Raw genomic sequence first — 19207 nt, 5'->3', positions numbered from 1 at the left:
CCACCGCTCAGCGCCAATCTCAGCGTTGAGCGCCGGCCTCGTGGAAGAAGTTATGGACAAACGCTTAAGCATCAATGCTGAGGGTAAAATGAAGAACTGTGCCTACCGCTGAGCGTCAAAAGCCACTGCTGAGCGCTGAGATCTTCAATTCAATACGGCAGGACGCCTGGGTGTCAACGCTGAGCGATCCAGTGGAGTACCGCGCCTACCGTTGAGCGGTGAAACAAGCGTTGAGCATTGTAGTTGGGCTTGGGCCAAATTTCTGTAATTTTTCATAGCTTATAAATAGATCCTCAGAACAATTCTAGGCTAATCTTTTGGCAGAGAAAGACGACATAACACCTTCTACATTCCTTGGAGGCGGATTTTGGATGCTAAGACTCTAATTCACCAATTCTAGGGTTTATTCTTTCATTCTTTCCATTAAATCCATATAGTTTCACCATGTCAATGGTGAACTAAACCCTTTGTTGTTGGGGAATGATGTAATCCTTTTGAAACTCTCTTATATCGAAATTCTTATTTTATTCATATACTTGTATTATCAATAGTTTGGGTTTTCTTTTCTGTACTTTAAAGCTTGCATTGTTTAACTCGTTCAATGTCATGATCTTTGATTTTGTCGATACGGGGACGTAGGGGGAAATCTAGAACTGAGAAGAATTCTCTTGATTATGAAATATTTGCTAGAGATAGGAATAAGACGACCAATTGCTTTAAGCTTTTGTCATTAATGCATTAGTAATTGCTAGGGAGACTAGAGATAGTAAACTAGTAATTATGGTAATAGGCTCTTTTCGCCGAGATATCGGGTTTAGAGTAAATTAGAAAGTTGCATTAACATTGATAATAAAGTTGGATTTAATAAGAAGAATAGGTATAGGAGAGTGGATTAGGATGAAATCGTAAACCCTAACAACTCTGTTCATTCATATCTTTGTCTGTCAATTGATTCAGTTTTTGCATTTACATGTTTAATTTCCTTTTTGCATTACAAACTCTAAATTCAATCTTTATTAAGTCTTAAGAAATCAATTCACATAAACGATTAGGCCTAAGAGTCCCTTGGGAAACGATATTCGGACTTATTGTCTATTATTACTTGATACGATCTAGTACACTTGCTAGGGTGTTAACAGCTGTATCCAACGTGGCGGTAAGCGCCGCTCTTATCGAGGAAAATCTGGATTTTAAAGTAACCTATTTTGTTAGGAGAACTTTGCTGGGAGCAAAAGAACGATATTCGCAAATAGAGAAGGTGACGTTAGCCCTATTGATAGCGGCACGTCGTCTCCGACCGTATTTCCAAAGCCATTAGGTGGTGTTACGCATGAATCATCCGGTCGCTAAGATCCTCAGAAAACCTGCTTGGCAGGAAGGATGGTTTCCTGGTATGTTGAACTCTCCAAATTCGGTCTACGCTTTGAACCGCGAGGATCTGTTAAAGGCCAACACTTGGCAAACTTTGCAGTTGAACTACCCCCCCCCCTCCGTCGGACGGACCAACTCAACTGTAGTACCTGAATGTAGACAACTCCTCGAACAAAAGAGGTGGGGGAGTCGACATTGTCCTAGAGGGACCGAACGACGTTGTCATTGAACAAGCCATAACCTTTCGTTTTCAAACCAGCAACAATCAAGCGAACTATGAAGCTTTGATTGTGGGGCTAATTCTGGCCAAAGAATTAGAAATTATGCATTTAGAGTGCGGAATGGATTCCTTGTTGGTAGTTGGTCACATGAAGTGGACTTTCCAGGTCAAGGATAATCAGTTGCTGCGCTATTTCCACAAAGTCAACAGTCTACTTAAAGATTTTTCCAGTTTTAACATTGATCACATACCTAGAGAACAAAATTCTAGGGCAAATCTTTTGTCTAAGCTGACACACGCTAGGGAAAAGGCATAACAGTATTCAGTCATCAAGATGACACTGGACAAGCCAATGATTGAAGCATTTGCCACAAACACCGTGACACCTAAAGACAACTGGCGACAGAACGTACGCTAACTAATGGCGGAATAAGAACAGGGAGACAACGTTAGTTCAACTTACTCTAAGCGGATTGCTCGTTTCTTGTGTATAGGTGAAGATCAGTACAAACGAGGATACACCACACCGTTACTAAAATGCTTGCTGAAGGAGGAGGCCGACTATGTTTTGCGAGAGCTTCACCATGGTGTATGTGGTTTGCACTCGGGAAAACGCAAGCTTAGGGCCATAGTATTGCGAGCAGGGTATTACTGGCCGACAATCGATCATGATTGCGAAACATTCTTCAAAAAATGCATATCTTGCCAAGGGCATGCTAACAACTTCCGGATCCCCCCGAGGCACTACATGGTCTAGTCTCGCCATGGCCGTTCACACAATGGGGAATGGATATTGTGGGGCCACTACCGATCAATAAATCACAATGTAAGTTCCTTCTTGTTGCAATCGATTATTTCACGAAGTGGATCAAAGTCGAAACAGTAGCAATCATCAGCGCTCAGTGTGTGCAAAAATTCATCTAGCATTTGGTATGTCAGTTTGGCCTACCCTAGAAGATCATCACTAATAATGGTTGGTAGTTCATTGAGCAGAAATTAGAAGATTTCGTTAAAGGTTTGGGAATCAAGCATGTTACTAGCTTGGTGGAGCACCCGTAAAGAATGAAGCTGCAAACAAGGTTGTAAGAATGGAGTTAAAGAAACGACTTAGAGAAGCTAAGGACTTATGGGTAAAAGAGTTGTCTGAGGTGCTATGGGCCTACAAATGTACCCCACACAGATGCACTGGAGAAACCCCTTTTAACCTAACATGTGGCACAGACGCGATGCTTCCGGTAGAAGTGGGAGAGCCATCCTTAAGGCGAGGCATGCAGGACATGAACCTCAATTATGAACAACTATGGATGAACCTCGACACCCTACCTGAACGACGAGAAGTTGCCTCGGTACGGGCTGCGGCGCAGAAACGACTGATTGCCCGACGATACAACACCAAGGTTAAACCCAGAAACTTTATGGAAAGAGACCTTGTGTGGCGCAAGAGAGGAGAAGCCAGAAAGAATAGAGCTCTCGAAAAGTTAGCAGACAATTGGGAGGGACCTTTTCGCATCTCGAAGGACTTGACGAATGAAGCTTATCGCCTCGAGCTCCTTAATGGACAAGGTATCCCAAATACTTGGAATGTGACACATCTTAAATTTTATTACAATTAAATTGTTTTTACATTCCTATTGTTCAAATATTGTTCATTTGCTTGAGGTACTTTTGAACTTTCAGTTATTTATGTTATCCTTGAGATAAATGCAAACAGGCTGTTTTTAGTCTCCATAGCTTACAAACTACTGCATATGCCTTTATCTATTAACCTTGCAGATAATCACATCTTGCATCCCAAACACAAAAACGGGTTACAGAAAACCGTTCTTGCTGAGACAACCAATCAATGGAAAAGATTTCCATACCTGGGTAATAAATACTCGAGCGCGCCTAATCAAGGGATACACTTCCTAGGGTGAAGAGTGCTTGAGCGCGTTGAGTGGGTAATAAATACTCGATCGCGTCTAATCAAGGGATACATTCCCTAGGGTTAAGAGTGCCCGAGCGCGTTGATTGGGTAATAAACACCCGAGCGCATCCAATCAAGGGATACATTCCCTAGGGTCAAGAGTGCCCTGGCGCATTGACTGGGTCATAAATACCCAAGCGCGTCCAATCAAGGGATACATTCCCTAGGGTCAAAATACCTTCTCGGCTAGGATTTTTTTTGCCAAAAAGAGCACCTAGTCACCGCTGGCATGAAGGTAATCTACTTGTTACTGGATAGTTATGGCAGACCAGGGCGGACAACATTATAAAAGGAAAAAGATGCCGACGAAAGCATTAAATCAACATGGAACAATCGAGTAATCACACAACTATAAAAAGGTAGCTAATACACAACTATAAGAAGGTAGCTAATACAAAGTTTGTTAATGCAATAAGAACAAAGTACTTAAAAATAAAAGACAGGAACAAAGCATTAAGTGTTCAACATTCCAGAACCATCCTATCCAATTTTTACAATGTTGGTATTAAGGGGCTGTAGGGTTTCCCTCGATCCTTTCACTAGAATCAGCTGTGATTGCTTCTGCTTCTGTTGCTTCTGCTTCTACAATTGTTTCGGCAGGCTCATCATCCGAGAAAGTACCCGTAGGTATAACCCTTAATGACACCAATTTCCCCTGGTAAACGTCTTTCCTGGGATCAAATTCGACCCCTTTAGTGGACACGTTGAGAATATGAGACACTTGTCTTAGGGCCTTCTTGAAGTCCCGGGTGTGTTCTAAAATAATAACTTCACCCATTTCCTCTTTCAACTCTTGGTCCTCGGCAACAGTCCGACGCAGGGCGTCCCTCTCCGCCGTCAACGTAGCCATGGCTTCCCTCAACTCGAGATTCCCCTTCCTCGACGCATTCAAGTCGGCAGCAAGTTGATCCTACGCCTTCTTCATTTCAGTGCTGGCCCTTTGTAGATTCTCCATTATGGTACGACCCTCGGCTATCACCTTCTCAGCGTCTTTCTACTTTTGCTCACAACGAGAGTGAACAGTAGCGACCTTGTTCAGCTGCGCCTTTGCCTTCTCCAATTCGGTCTTCAAGTTAGCCCTGTTAGAGGCATAGGCCAAGGTCCACGCAGCAGCGACCATACGACATGCAAGTTCCATACAAGTCTCCGTCATCTTTTGCTCGGACGTGCCCTCGATGACTTTCCTCTTGGCTTCGTCAAAATGAAAGTCAATCTTGTGCCCGAGATTTAAAGCCAAATCCCACATGCCACCGCGAATAGGGCGACCGACTTGTGGGTCAACGGGCTCCTCGGCGTCTTTACCCGTTTTGGAGGCCTTCAGGTCTCTTGTATGCTGACTAGCCTTGTGTTTCCTCACGAAGACCACTTCGGGGGAGGGCGACCACTCTACATGTTCCCGAACAGTAGTCTTCTCGGCGGTGGGTGTCGAAACATAGGCGCAACTCGAGGTTCCCCCCTGACTTTTCTTTACATCAAGGATACCAAACCAGTCTCAAGGAGGTTTCTTTCCCATGATAGCTGTAGGCGACAAATAATACCGCAAGTCAATTATGATCAGACAAAAGTTAAAAAGAACAATAAAAGAGCATACCAAACACCCTCGGGTTAACATTATCATGCTCGAGGCAATTGATAATCTTCTGTGATGAAAAGGGGCAGGGCAACACGACCAGAACACTCAAAGCCTCCAACTCGTCATTGGTTATCTTATCTTTCGACCAAGAGGTAAGTTTCAGAGGGTCATGTGTCCAATATAAGGGGAACCTAGGGCTGTTGTCCTTATTGAAGAAAAAGGGGCGACTCGACTCGGTAATGGTGACTCTAAAAAAGTGATTCTTAAAACCCTTAAAAGACTGGGAGAACAATTCTAGAATCGCATTCTCGGGTTCAGAACTCAGTGAAACCCAACCCCTCTTGGCTACTGGTCGGGTTCTAAAGAAATAGAGAAACAGAGCGGTTGTCAGCCTAATAGCCAAAGCCTGACACATGACGACAAACACCTGAATATACCTCCAGCTATTCGGATGTAGCTAAATGGGGGCAACTTTGAGGGTTTTCAGAACATCCATCTAAAAGACGCTAAAGGGAAGTCTGACATACATGTCATAAAACAAGCAAGAATAGATGTAGAAGAAGTCATTTCTAGAGGCCCCTTTCCCGTGAAAGACTCTCTCATTTTCCCCACAAGCAATCACTTTTATACAAGAATTATAACCCAAGGTCTTAAGGATACAACTATCATTCACCTAATCTTGCAAAATGGGTCTACTACTAAAGAGAGTGCGGAAATCACTTACATCACGAGAGGCCCACTCGTAGCCACTCCCACTAGACGCTGATGAAGGAAGGATTCCAAGACCCTCAACGATGACACCACCGTAGTGGAAGGCGTTTCCGCCACTAAGCATAGAGGAAATTTCGCACAGGACTCCAGTCAAAGAAGCTTTTGGTGCGTCAACATTGTCACCCCGCCCCCTTTCTTAAGCAGATGGTGGGGAACAATTGATAACAGTTTAAAACACCGTTATTTGTTTTGTGATTTTGATACTAAAATCACCCTTTTTCACTTAGAAATTTGCTTGGACTCATGTGTTTTCAATAAATTGTGTAAATAAGAGAGTTGAGGTTGATTTCAATGGTTTTATAACAAATTCCCCTTGTTTAGACATAAATTGAGGTAATACTGGAAGAAGAGATAAAGAGCCAAGAAGATGGATCTCATAAGAGGATAAAAAGGCACCAGAAGGAGGGAAAACACGAAGCCGAAGCGTCCAGGAGCACAAGCCAAGCGTCCAAAATCGTCGCTCACCGCCCGGGCGTCGGGGGCCACAGCCCGGGCGGTGGAACTTTGTAGCCTAGGCATCTAAATCTGACGCTCAGGCCTTACATAACCCTCAATTCACGCCCGAGCGGCCCCTCTGCGATGCTTGAACGTGATTTCACGTGGATCCGACCCTGTTTCTGCTCTCTTTTGATTCTTTTGGACCGCGCCACACTCTGGATGCCTATGACATTATTTGAAGGACTCTGGGACTCTAGGTTTTGCATCCCTGGCAGAGAAGAGTATAGCATTACACTCTTAGCCAATTCTTAGTCTTCCATTCGCTTTCTTTCTTCCTTTGTTCATAAAGTTCCCCCATGTCTATGGGGAACTAATTTTTATTTGTTGTTGGGGAATGATGTAGCCTTATAAACTCTCATGTATTTGAATTGATTCTTAATTTCATATGCTTTTTCATTAATTGTTAGAGTAATTCATCTGTTTTTATTCTTGGTTATACAATAGCATGATCTATGAGTTGAATGAGTGTCGGGAGGTTCCTTTCAATTTAGGTTCCTTTTGAATTACTCCTAAGGGTTATATTGCTTAGGGATGAGGGTATGAGTCTTAGTCGTCTTAACCTCTTGATCTTCACATCTTTTTACCAAGAATGTTAGGAATTGTATGAACTGGTAATTAGGGACAAACTTATTTACCGAGGGATCAGGTTTAAGTGATTTAGTGAGGGACGTTGGCATTAATGCATAAAGAAGAATTCTTATATACATGAGAGGAAACTTGGTGAAATCTAACCCCAACAACATACCTATCTCATAAAAATCAACCTTCATTCATCTCTGTGCTCTTTTGCCACTGATCAATTGCATTTTATTTTATTTTATTATTTTTGTCCAAACCCAATGACCTCTTTTTATTTTTATGTCTTAACTAATCTTATTTTCACACAACTGTTCAGCACCGAGAGTCCTTTGGGATACGATACTTTGTCTTACCATTTTATATTACTTGTGCGACTCGGTACACTTGCCGATTCAGCCTAACAACAATCTAAATTGGTGGAAGGATCCATCGTTACCTGGTAGCAAATGCAAAAAAGAAGGCTAGAGGAACCTGAAAGAGAAGAAGTGGCATAAAAATGACAGTTGAGTAAACCAGGGTTTTCAAAAATCCTTTCGCATTAATGAAGGAAAATTGATCTAACTGCCCGCGACTTGCACCGTAGGATCAAAAGGATCTTATGATTATGCTTTCAGGACTCTGCAACTGCTCTAGAGGCGGGAAAATCCAAAGGATTACATGGAAATGAAACGACATCACGAAACGGTGTGCAATAGGTAGCCCTCACGACGAACGACATTCTAAAGTCCTATAGTTAACCTAACCATACAAACCGAACGATTAACTCAGACTTGGGGGGCATTATGTATAATATGATATCTGAGCCGAACGGTTAGCATCCAATACCGATCGGTCTATCCAGGTTTAATGCTCGTCAAACCAGGTTAAACGATATTGGGCTGCAATTGAGCTAGCGTTTAAGTGATTTGGCTAATAGTCCAACAGAAAATAAAATAATCAAGAATATCTGATTAAAGATATTTATAAAGTTGTTCGTAAGCAACCAACCGAATTTTCAGGTAAACAGTTTAAGGTAAGTTTGTTTATATTCTATTGAGTTTGTGGTAACTTATAAATACAGGGCCAAGGCTAAAAGCCAGATATGTTTCCATCTACACCTCACTAATACCTAGACATACTCTTTAGTGATAATATAGTAACTTTTTTGAGAGGCGAGGCTCCACAATTCACGCCTAACTTGAGCGTCGGAGTGCCTTTTGCATGTACCTCCCCCTCTCCTGGAGAAGGAGAGTGAGCGGTTCAGATCAAAGGAAAGCGAGTAGACAAAGACGCGTCCGTCATGTCAGTCTCTCTATCCCACAAAAATTATACCGAAACAGGAAGTAATTGTGAGTAAAGAGATGAGAAAAGAAGCTATGGATTGTAATTTTTAAACATTATCAAATATCTAAACTATTCAAACGTTATAAAAAAAATTCTAATCTTTAAATATATTAAAATGTGAAAAAAAATATAAATAATTGTAATAAAAAACTTATAAAAAATAATAAAAAGATAATAAAAAGCTAGTGTTCATGAATTATGACTCAATCTATATTCAATCCAAATGAAACCCATTTAATGTGCAGAGTTCATTTTGATCTATATTAGAAAAGCTGATTTTTTTTTTTCAAATCAATCTTATTTAAACATGTGATGAGTGAAATTGATTTACAAATTTAAACCATTTTAACATCTTTAAGTACAATAACAATACAAAAGTACGACATTTTTTTTCTTTTAAATTGGGTTACCGAACCTTAATGTAATTGTTTTAGTATATACAAAGAATATAATTAAATTTTATAAATTGTTAAAATATAAATAAACATAATGTATAATATAACATTAAATCAACATAATAGAAACGTGTCTTGTAACAAAAAAACTAGAATACATAAATTTTAGCAATAGTTTAATTTAATAATTTCCTTTTCCATCATCATTTTCAAATGACTTATCAAGAATAAAGACCAGCAAACTTGGAAGCTGGAGTCCTTCAAATCTTATTAATCTTGGTGTAAAAGGATCTCCAATATTGCTATTCCACCTTCAAAATCCTTTAATACCTTAGGATGATTTGTTAAGCAGAAAAGAGGAACCATCATAGTCTCTTTGACAGAAAAAGAAAATTCTTCAAGACTAAATTTTTATGTTTGTTTTCTTCAATGATTTTAGCTCATCTAACAACTGCATGAGGCTGTTGTAAGACGATCCTCCCTCCTCTATAGTCTTCTTGGAAGCACCTGCAAGCTCTCTTGCTCTCCTTCTGATTTCTGTGCTCTCTTCTTTTCCCATCAACTGTACCACAGCCTTTGCTATCTCTTCCCTTCCCACCATTGCATCCTCTCCCAAGCTTGTCCAGAACTTGTTTTCCTTAGCTCCTACCGGAACTCCAATCTTCAACACATCGACTAACAGTTTCTCATTGTAAAATTGCTCTGCAAACATTGGCCATGTCATCATTGGCACTCCGGCACTCACACTTTCAAGGATCGAATTCCAACCACAGTGAGTCACTATGCCTCCTATGGCAGGGTGGTCCAATATCAGCAGCTGTGGTGCCCAGTTCCATATGATAAAACCCTTCTTGCTTCTTTTCATCTTCTCCTCAAACTCTTGAAGGAAAACGTGCCCATTGTCAATTTCATCTTTTTCTCGTGCAACCCAGATGAAACTACAGCCAGAAATTTCGAGCCCGTGAGCAATTTCAACGATTTGAGCATGTGGGAGCCTCGTGAGGCTCCCAAAACTTACATAAAGTACAGACTCATTTTGCTTAGAGTTAAGCCAATGTAGCCACTCTGAATCTTGTGCAAAGTCCTCCTTGTGTCCCCTAGTGACCTTTTCCTCATTTCCCTTGTTAGCCCATGCTGAAACTGGTCCTATACTCCAGCACTTGATCCCCTTAGTACTTTTATAAAGATTCTCATAATCACCTTCAAGTTCATGAAAACTGTTGCTCAGCGTTCCATAGCTTCTGAGCTCTGATTCATTGGCTTCATTTATTAAGTCTGAAAATTCATCCTTAGTCTTTATCCATTGTTCTAGCTGCAAGTTGGTCATCTCAATATGATGTGGAAGGCCAGGAATTGAGAACTTCTGGGTGGCAGAAGCTACCCTCTCATGAGGCTTATGCTTTCTGATAAAATGAGTGGCACAGCTTGCGAAGTGGCTTGCACTGTAAAAGTGAAGCCTTGGAATGCCTAGTTTTGCAGCTGATTCAACTGTCCAAGGATACAGCAGATCAGTTACAAGACAATCTGGTTGCAGATCCTGAAACAGAAGCTCGATTGGACCTTGGAGCATCGACACTCCATAAAAGATTTTACCAATTATATCTGGGGAAGTGGCATCTTTGAGGTTTTCAGCCCCATCAGGGAGACCTAGTTGGGCTGTTGGGAATGGTACTACTTGAGTTCTGATGTGGTATCCACTATTGAAGTCACTGTCTATGGCGTTTTGGAATGTCAAAGCATTAGCATGGGTGGTGATAATGGTAACACTAGCACCATATCTGGCAAAAAGCCTTGCTGTATCCACCATAGGGTTCAAATGGCCAGGAGATAGATATGGTAGAAAAATTACATTGAGTTGGTGGGATTCTGTCTCCATTGCAAACTGTGTTTAGAAAAAATCACTCACACCTCTCCTTCCAAACACAAATACAGCTTGTACCATTTTTCAAGTGGTAAGTTCTATTCTTTTTGTATGACCACTAGACTTGACACAAGAACCATTTTCTGTTAATTATTAATTTGATCATTTGGCCGGTTCTTGGTCTTCTCGTTCTTCTTGACATGTTTCTTACGTTAGCTTCTGCCTCAAATCTTCTTCTTGTATCCTGTTTTTGTTTTTGTTGGAATAGTTAAAACAAGGTTTGAAACTAGACTAGCATATTTTAGGTTGAAAGTATCAAACTTAAAAGTATGCTAATGTCTGTTTCTATGTACTGACGGCCATAAACTTTGTTAAAATGATTATCAAACTGCATAATCAGGTTAAAAAATAGGTGGACTAATCAGGCTGGGAACTTGTTCATGTCATCTATTTTGTTCCGTAACAAGTAGAAAACACTTGTTGTAGTTGAAAAATAGGAACCACTAAAACAACAACACATGGAAACTTGGTATTGTTGCAAAAGAAACTGAGTTATCATCTGACATAGCACAGCACCAAAATGTGAATATTCCATCAACCTACCTTTCGCCCCCTTATTATACCATAGGCCGGTGGTTTTGTCATGATATAGAAATTGTAATTTATATTATAAAAGTAAATATAATTAATAAATGAAATATATAATAACAAAGCTTTACTGGTTCCATAATCAAGGTAAAGCTGATATATTAATCATATAAGGTACAGCTGATATATTTCTTATTTTCGCAAATTGAGTGGCATCAAACAATAATTTTTAGCCTGTTTGTATTAATTTCGAAACAGAATTTGTCCGCATAATATATAGACTTTGGTAATGATGTGTATTGAAACACTTGTTTTCATAGCAATTTGAATTTAAATAAGAATAGAATAGGCTGTTTATCATTCTCTAAACTCTGTTCTAGTAAAAGAAATACACAAGATCAGAACTCTAGTAATGTTGCTAAGAAATTTAGAGAAGAGTTAGAAGAATTATGTAATGACACTGAATTAGTTGCCACAAAGCTTTCAAACCATGTGATTGAAGAAAAAGTCATGTTAGAAAAGCAAATTGGAACCGTTGTTTACATTCCACTTATGTCAATGTCTCCACTTTTGATACATAGAAGCTTGCAAATAGTTGGTATGTCAGTACTAACCAAAATATTTCCTGCTTTTTTTTTTTGCAGCGGGGAAATTTACCAATCTCTAGTTAAGTTGTTAGTATTTGTTTTCTTCTTTTTCGTTTCCTTTTTCCTTATCCAAAATGTTCAAACAAGCAAATGACATGACATAGGAAAAACTAAAATATTATACTGAAACACTGACACAAGTAGCAAGCTAGATCCATGTAAAACAGTTTCAGAAGTACTTGAAGTTGTTCATCTTGTTATATAAGCATAAGGAATTATAAAATCACCAGCTTCACCTCCGAGAAGCACTACATTAATGCTCCATTTCAATTATCTACCCTGCTTCTGTAAGTGCTTTAGATATCTTCAACGATTTAAGGTCATATATCAACTGAGTCAAGTTGTTGTAAGAGTGTCCACCCTCCTCTATAGTCCTCTTGGCAGCATCACTGAGTTTTCTTGCTCTCTTCCTCATTTCTTTGCCCTCTTGGCTACTTCCCATCAAAAGCATCACAACCTTCACTATGTCTTCCCTTCTCACCATTGCTTCATCACCCAAGCTCATCCAGAACGTGTTTTCGTTCACTCCAACTGAGACTCCAATCTTCAAGACATCAACTACCAACTTCTCATTGTAGGATTGCTCAGCAAAGATTGGCCAGGTGATCATTGGCAATCCAGCACTCACACTTTCAAGAATGGAATTCCAACCACAGTGAGTCACCATTCCTCCTATGGCAGGGTGGTCCAATATCAGCAGCTGTGGTGCCCAGTTCCATATGATAAAACCTTTCTTGTTTTCTTTCATTCTCTTCTCAAATTCTTGTAGGAAACTATCTTCATTCTCATTTTCATCCTTTTTCCTGATGACCCAGATGAAGCTATGACCAGAATGCTCAAGCCCATGAGCCAGTTCAACAAGTTGAGCATGAGGGAGCCAGACGAGGCTACCAAAACATACGTAAAGTACAGACTCATTTTGCTTAGAGTTAAGCCAATTTAACCATTGTGGCTCTTCTTCAAGGTCCTCCTTGTGTCCTCTATTAGCCTTTTGTTCATCATCTTTGTTAACCCACGAAGAAACTGGTCCAATTGTCCAAGATTTGATCCCCAATAAACTCTGATGAAGTTGCTCATAATCGCTTTCAAGTTCATGAAAACTATTATACAGTGCTCCATAGCTTTTAGTCTCCGATTCAAACATTGCATCAAAGTAGCCTGTGGTTTCGTTCTTAGTCCTTTCCCATTCCGCTACCTGCGGTGGCGTCATCTCTATTCTTTGAGGTAAACCAGGAATTATAAACTTGTGGGTATCAGAGACTAAGTTTTCATGAGGTCTATGTTTCCTAATAGAATGACTAACGCAGTTGGAGAAGTAGCTTGAGCTGTAAAAGAAAAGCCTTGGAATGCCTAGTTTTGTAGCAGACTCCACTGTCCAAGGATAGCAAAAATCAGTCACTATACAATCTGGTTGCAGGTCATGAAACAGAAGCTCAATTTGGTCTTTAAGCATTGATATTCCATGACTGATTTGACCCAACATTTCTGGGGTAGTGCTATCTTTAATGTTTTCAACCCCATCAGGGAGACCAACTTGGTCCGCAGGGAATGGAATCACTTGAGTTCTGATGTCGTATCCACAACTGAAGTCATCTTCAATGACCTTTTGGAATGTTAAAGCATTGGCTTGGGTAGCGATAATGGTAGCGCTCGCACCATGCTTGGCAAATAGTCTTGCAGTGTCTACCATTGGAATCATATGGCCAGGTGTTGGATATGGAAGAAAAAGGACATTGAGTTGGTTGCGGCATTGAGCTTTCATTGCTTGTGCAATGTACGAGGTTATACTCCTAAGGGGTAGATACTGCTTCAGAAAAAATAAAGCTTGAAGAGAAGTTTCTGTGATATATAGAGAAAGAATTTCAAGCTTGTATCTGAAAAATAAATCAGAACCCTTCATTCTTTGTAATCATATATAGGCCTAATTAGATAAAAGAAATTCCCAAGAGGAAAAGATAGTAGAAACATACCTGTTCCTGAAAACTCCGAGGAAATTGTCTATCTTTTTCTCGGTCTTTCATATTTTCTCCCTTGTTCTTTCTCTCACGCCTGCTCTTTCTTTCTCCCTTGTTCTTGACTTACGCATACTATAGTTTATGCTTGTTCGGCTTTTTTGGGATCAGTTATTTTTAACTGTGGTTCGGTTCATGTCTGCTCACAACTCAAGGAAGCTAAACATACAGGTCGCTGTTTGCTTGTTTTTTATGGCACTTTACCATGTTTCAAATTGTAAACTTTGCATGGAATAGAAAGTTTTCTAAGCTTTTCTTCTTGTTAGGCCTATGACAATGTTACAAATTCAAGAAATGGAATTATGTATACCTATTATAATCCACTTTTATTTGCAGTTTAATATATTATTTTACTATTAGTAATGGGTTAGATTATAAGTTTAAGAAATTATAAAAGAGTTCTTCTTTTTCAGTTATTATGAGAATATCCTTAAAAGAACATAAATTTCCAACAAAATTAAAGGAATGGTCTGAAATCTGCTCCCGTCACATTGATTTCCTAAAATAAGTTTGCACCCATAACAAATAACAAAGTTTTGTTAAAATAAATTTTGAATAGTTAAATTAAAATATACAAACTTGGACATAGGTTGAAAATATTAAAAAGCAAATTTTACGTAATAAATTTAGTAGTAAACAAGAGTAAACAAACATGTCATCCCACTGAATTTATTTATTCTGCAAAGTAAATGAGAAAAGTTTCCATCGAAAAAGCTAACATAACCTTTTTTTTTTTGTCATTCTAAGAACTTCCTTACAACACGTGGTGACATTTGGGATATAGTTAGCCACAATAGTATTGTTTTTTCTTATCTCTCACTTCGTCACAATTTCCATAGCAAAAATCATTAAAATATGCAAACGGCAATTAATGGGAAAAAGATAACACTTAAATAATTAGCCAACTACAAGAAACCTAACCAATGGGAAAAACACAACACTTAAGTTTGGAAAAAGTCTCTTTAACAACTCTTTTTATGACAACTTTTTGACAACACATACGTGGCAACTTATGATTGATTCGTTTCAAATATTCTTTTAAAATAAATTCAAACACACGAATGAAATCGTGACATGTGTCCGGTTGTCAAAAAAGTTATCAAAAAATGTTGTTAAAATATCATTTTCCCTTGAGTTATTAGCCAACGACAAGAAACCTAACCGTTGTAAGAGATTTATTCATCTTGTTAAAAGGCTTCAGAAAATAATGAGATCCAGCTCCTAGAGCCATTTCATTGCTGCTCCATTTCAGTTATCTAACTTGCTTCTGCAAGTGCTTTAGATATCTTCAAAGATTTAAGCTCATCTATCAATTGAATCAAGTTGTTGTAAGAGTGTCCATCCTTTTCTATAGTCTTCTTCGAAGCATCACCCAATTTTATTGCTCTCCTTCTCATTTGTTTGCCCTCTTCTGTCTCCATCAACTCTAAGACAGCCTTGGTAATCTCTACCCTTTCCACCACATTATCATTGTCACCAAATGCCCAAAACTTGTTTTCCTTGGCTCCCACTGAAACTCCAACCTTCAGCACATCAACTACCAACCTCTCATTGTAAAATTGTTCTGCAAACATAGGCCATGTGATGACTGGCAATCCAGCACTCAAGCTTTCAAGAAGGGAGTTCCAACCACAGTGAGACACAATGCCTCCTATGGCAGGGTGATTCAATATCAGCAGCTGTGGTGCCCAGTTCCATATGATAAAACCCTTCTTGCTTTCTTTCATCTTATCCTCAAACTCTTGCAGGAAACTGTCTTCATTCTCATTTTCATCCTTTCTCCTGATGACCCAGATGAAACTATGACAAGAATTTTCAAGCCCGTAAGCCAGTTCTACAAGTTGAGCATGATGGAGCCTAGTGAGGCTTCCAAAATTCACATAAATTACAGAGTCATTCTGCTCATTGTTAAGCCAAGTTAGCCACTCTGGCTCTTCTGGAAGGTCCTCCTTGTGTTCCCTATTGATCTTTTGTCCATCATCCTTGTTAACCCAGGCTGAAACTGGTCCAATACTCCAAGATTTGATCCCCACTATACTCTTATGAAGTTGCTCATACTCGCTTTCAAGTTCATGAAAACTATTATAGATTGCTCCATAGCTTCTCCTCTCTGATGCAAACATTCGCTCATAATAGTGCGAGACTTCTTCACGAACCTTTTGCCAGTATTCTAGCTGTAGAAGGGTCATCTCTATTCTATGAGGAAAACCAGGAATTGAAAACTTCTCGGTATCTGACACTAACCTCTCATGAGGCCTGTGCTGCATGACAGAATGATTAGCACAGTCGGATAGGTAGCTTGAGCTGTAAAAGAAGATTCTTGGAATACCCAGTTCTGATGCGGATTCCACAGTCCAAGGATAACACATATCAGTCACTATGCAATCTGGATGCAGATCTTGAAACAGAAGCTCAATATCACCCTTGAGCATTGATAATCCATGATTGATTCGGCCCAGTAGTTCAAGGGAAGTGCCATCTTTCAGGTTTTCAACCCCTTGAGGAAGACCTACTTGAGCTGCAGGGAATGCAAGGAGATGGGTTCTGATATGGTATCCATGGCTGAAGTCACTGTCAATGGCATTTTGGAAAGTTAAAGCATTAGCCGGGGTTGCTATAATGGTGACATTAACACCATGTCTGGCAAATAACCTTGCTGTGTCAATCATGGGGTTCATATGGCCAGGAGTTGGATATGGAAGAAAAGTGACATTCAATTGGTGTTTGTGTTGAGAATCCATAGCTTTGACTATCTATTAGGTTCTATTTCTTTGCTTTCAGACAACGTTCTGTGATACACACAATGGTTATTGACTTATATAAGCTTAAAAATTTAGTTGGAAAAAGAATTTAGTAGGAAATGCCCTCTCGGCCAGTTAAAAAGTATAAAAATAATGTACTCGTGGAAATGCATATTTTTGTGGAGGAGATTCATGGTGGCTGGCTGGTCACAGATACCACAGAGCCTATCATTCAATGTCCTTGCATGACAAAGTGGATCAATCATATGAGCGTTTTTTTTTATTTATTTTTATTTTTATTATTATTATTATTATTATTATTATTATTATTATTATTATTATTATTATTATTATTATTATTTATTTATTTATTTTGTCTAATGTGTCAATATAATGGATCAAAGAAGGCATGTGGTGGGTTGATTTATTGATATACTTTTTTAAATTAAAATTTAAAATACAAAATAATTTCAAAAATTTTCTTTTTTATATTATATGATTTAAAACATGTAATTATATAATAATATTGTAATAAAAAATATAATATTGTTGTAATTATAATCATTAATATTTATAAATTAGATTTTAATTATTGATTATAGTAAATTAATCTAATATATAATATAGTAATTATATTCATTCATCCCGTAAAGATATTAATTAAATAATTACAAATTTAAAAATATTTATATAATTAAATATCATTTTAGTACTATTTTAATGTATACATATAAAAGATTCTAAAAATAAAAGTTAAAAAAAAATTAACAGATTATCAAATTAGTCATCTCATTAATAAAACGTATCAAAAATTTCAAATCCATGACGAATAAGAGTCACACTCACCCATCTTACCACTCATATCTACATGTTTCCAAATTAAAGAACATTTGATTCAGAATGAACCAACAATCTTAATTAATCACAATAGTTAATTTTTGACCAAAATATACCATTTCTTTTACCAATTTACATTTTTGATACTATTTTTGATAATTAACTGGGTGGCTGAGCGAGAGACACTAAGGGGTTTCGACCAGTGTCTGATGATTTGTACATCAAGTTGGATAGTTGAGCGAGTGATCATGGGGTCTGGATAACTGTCAGTTTATTCGCACAATGAGCTGGGTCACTGAGTGAGAGACTGAGGGGTCTGGACCACTATCAGTTTATTCGCACAACGAGTTAGGTCGTTGAGTGAGAGATTGAGGAGTCTGGACCACTGTCTGGTTATTCGCACAATGAGCTGGGTCATTGAGCAAGACGATTCTTTGGTCGCCAGCGAGCTTGATTACTGAGCGACTAGTTTAGGGTTGGTTTGTATATTCAATATTAGTATAATTCTCTCATAACATTGGGTAATGCTTGATCCTTTGAATGGCTTTAAAAGCTCTATGTTATTATATACCCTGTAATATGATTGGATTGGAGTGAAGTATGCAAAGTATATGATTCTAAGTATGATTTTAAAGTGGTGAAAAGAGTTCCAAGGAGGAATCTCTTATTGGTGGTTTTATGGGAGACTAGTATAAATTGTAAGAAGTCGATATGATGGTTATCCTGAACCTCTAATGATCAGTCGTGCTCAATTAGAGATTGATGAGTCATGTCGTTAGAGGAGCAGGAGGTCCTAGCCTGGAGGCCTTTCTTCATAGTGGCAAAGGGCGTTTTAAGGACTAACCTTGTGTGACAGATTTGAGTAGGTCAGCGGTTTCACCACACAGGTGCGAAACTATTCATGACTCGAAATTTATACTAGATAGTAAAGGTTTGGCCAAGTCCGAGTCAGTAGGTGTGAAGAGAAACAATGTTATAATTTCGGTGTGCTTGAAAATTTTATATTGCATTCACTTTAATATGAATGTTCATTTTACAACTAGCTTACCCTTCTTGCATGTTTCATGTTTGTTTATTCTATGTGTATTTTTCTTTGTCGATGATCATCTGGTGGGTGTGAATAGAACAAGATGAGGTGTCCATCGAGCAAGCATTAGGCGGAGGGGCTTCTGTTGTGTAGTGTTATTAGTATTATATTTTCCTTAGTGTTTATCTTTTCTTAGTGTTTTGATACACTAGTATGGTACATATTTTTGATACTAGTACATGTTGTATATAAAATTAAATTTATAGTTTCTTTTGAATGACGGTAAAAATGACTTTATATTTCTTGTTCAGCCTGTTAATTGATCTATCTTATGGACTATGCAATGTTTCAATTATGGTTTCAATACTAGATTTAGGATGTTACAATCCCCTTAAAGATATTAGTTAAATAATTAAAAATTTAAAATTATTTATATAATTAAATATATTTAAAAAATATTTATATGATTAAATATCAATTTAATACTATTTATTTATATATATATATATATATATATATATATATATATAAAAGATTCTAAAAATAAAAGTTAAAAAAAAATTAATGAACTATCAAATTAGTCTGCTCGTTAATAAAACATATCAAAAATTTCAAATCCATTTTTAATGATCAATAAGAGTCACGCTTTCTCATCTTATCACCTATATCTACATGTTTCCAAATCTAAGAACATTTGATTCATAATGAACCAACAATCTTAACTAATCGCAATAATTAATTTTTGACCAAAATATACCATTTCTTTTACCAATTTACATTTTCTTTAAATGCATAGAT

The 19207-nt window shown here is 38.1% G+C and overlaps 3 protein-coding genes across 5 annotated transcripts; all 3 read right to left on the bottom strand.

The window, feature by feature from the left end:
- Positions 1-8946: 8946 nt before the first annotated feature.
- LOC106755491 (soyasapogenol B glucuronide galactosyltransferase-like) lies at positions 8947-11258 on the bottom strand. Its single transcript, XM_014637661.2, has one exon. It carries the CDS (start codon positions 10570-10572, stop codon positions 9100-9102), a length of 1473 nt encoding a protein of 490 aa, XP_014493147.1. The 5' UTR covers positions 10573-11258; the 3' UTR covers positions 8947-9099.
- Positions 11259-11378: 120 nt separating this feature from the next.
- On the bottom strand, positions 11379-14388 carry LOC106755488 (soyasapogenol B glucuronide galactosyltransferase). Of its 3 annotated transcripts, none has more exons than XM_014637657.2 (2): positions 13763-14388; positions 11379-13666 (listed from the first exon to the last, which is right to left on the bottom strand). In XM_014637657.2, the coding sequence occupies exon 2, from the start codon at positions 13552-13554 to the stop codon at positions 12067-12069; it is 1488 nt and encodes a 495-aa protein (XP_014493143.1). In that variant the 5' UTR covers positions 13555-13666; positions 13763-14388; the 3' UTR covers positions 11379-12066. The 3 variants fall into 3 exon arrangements, with proteins under 3 accessions (XP_014493143.1, XP_014493144.1, XP_014493142.1); XM_014637658.2 differs by having other exon boundaries at positions 11379-13631; XM_014637656.2 differs by having other exon boundaries at positions 11379-13596.
- Positions 14389-14618: 230 nt separating this feature from the next.
- Positions 14619-16808, bottom strand: LOC106755485 (soyasapogenol B glucuronide galactosyltransferase-like). The gene has a single exon (XM_014637652.2). It carries the CDS (start codon positions 16543-16545, stop codon positions 15061-15063), a length of 1485 nt encoding a protein of 494 aa, XP_014493138.1. The 5' UTR covers positions 16546-16808; the 3' UTR covers positions 14619-15060.
- Between the last annotated feature and the right edge of the window lie 2399 nt (positions 16809-19207).

This window comes from Vigna radiata, unplaced genomic scaffold (genome assembly GCF_000741045.1).
Source record: "Vigna radiata var. radiata cultivar VC1973A unplaced genomic scaffold, Vradiata_ver6 scaffold_417, whole genome shotgun sequence".
Lineage (NCBI taxonomy): Eukaryota > Viridiplantae > Streptophyta > Magnoliopsida > Fabales > Fabaceae > Vigna > Vigna radiata.
The sequence above is the reverse complement of the archived record's forward strand: the minus strand, read 5'-3'. Positions and strand labels throughout refer to the sequence as shown.

Excerpts from the sequence above, each read along its gene's own strand:
- LOC106755491 (XM_014637661.2), bottom strand. The coding sequence starts at position 10,572 with ATGGAGACAGAATCCCACCAACTCAATGTAATTTTTCTACCATATCTA.
- LOC106755488 (XM_014637656.2), bottom strand. The coding sequence starts at position 13,813 with ATGAAAGACCGAGAAAAAGATAGACAATTTCCTCGGAGTTTTCAGGAA. Across the intron at positions 13,597-13,762 it reads CTCGGAGTTTTCAGGAACAG|TATCTACCCCTTAGGAGTAT; the intron begins GTATGTTTCTAC and ends TTTCTGAAGCAG.
- LOC106755485 (XM_014637652.2), bottom strand. The coding sequence starts at position 16,545 with ATGGATTCTCAACACAAACACCAATTGAATGTCACTTTTCTTCCATAT.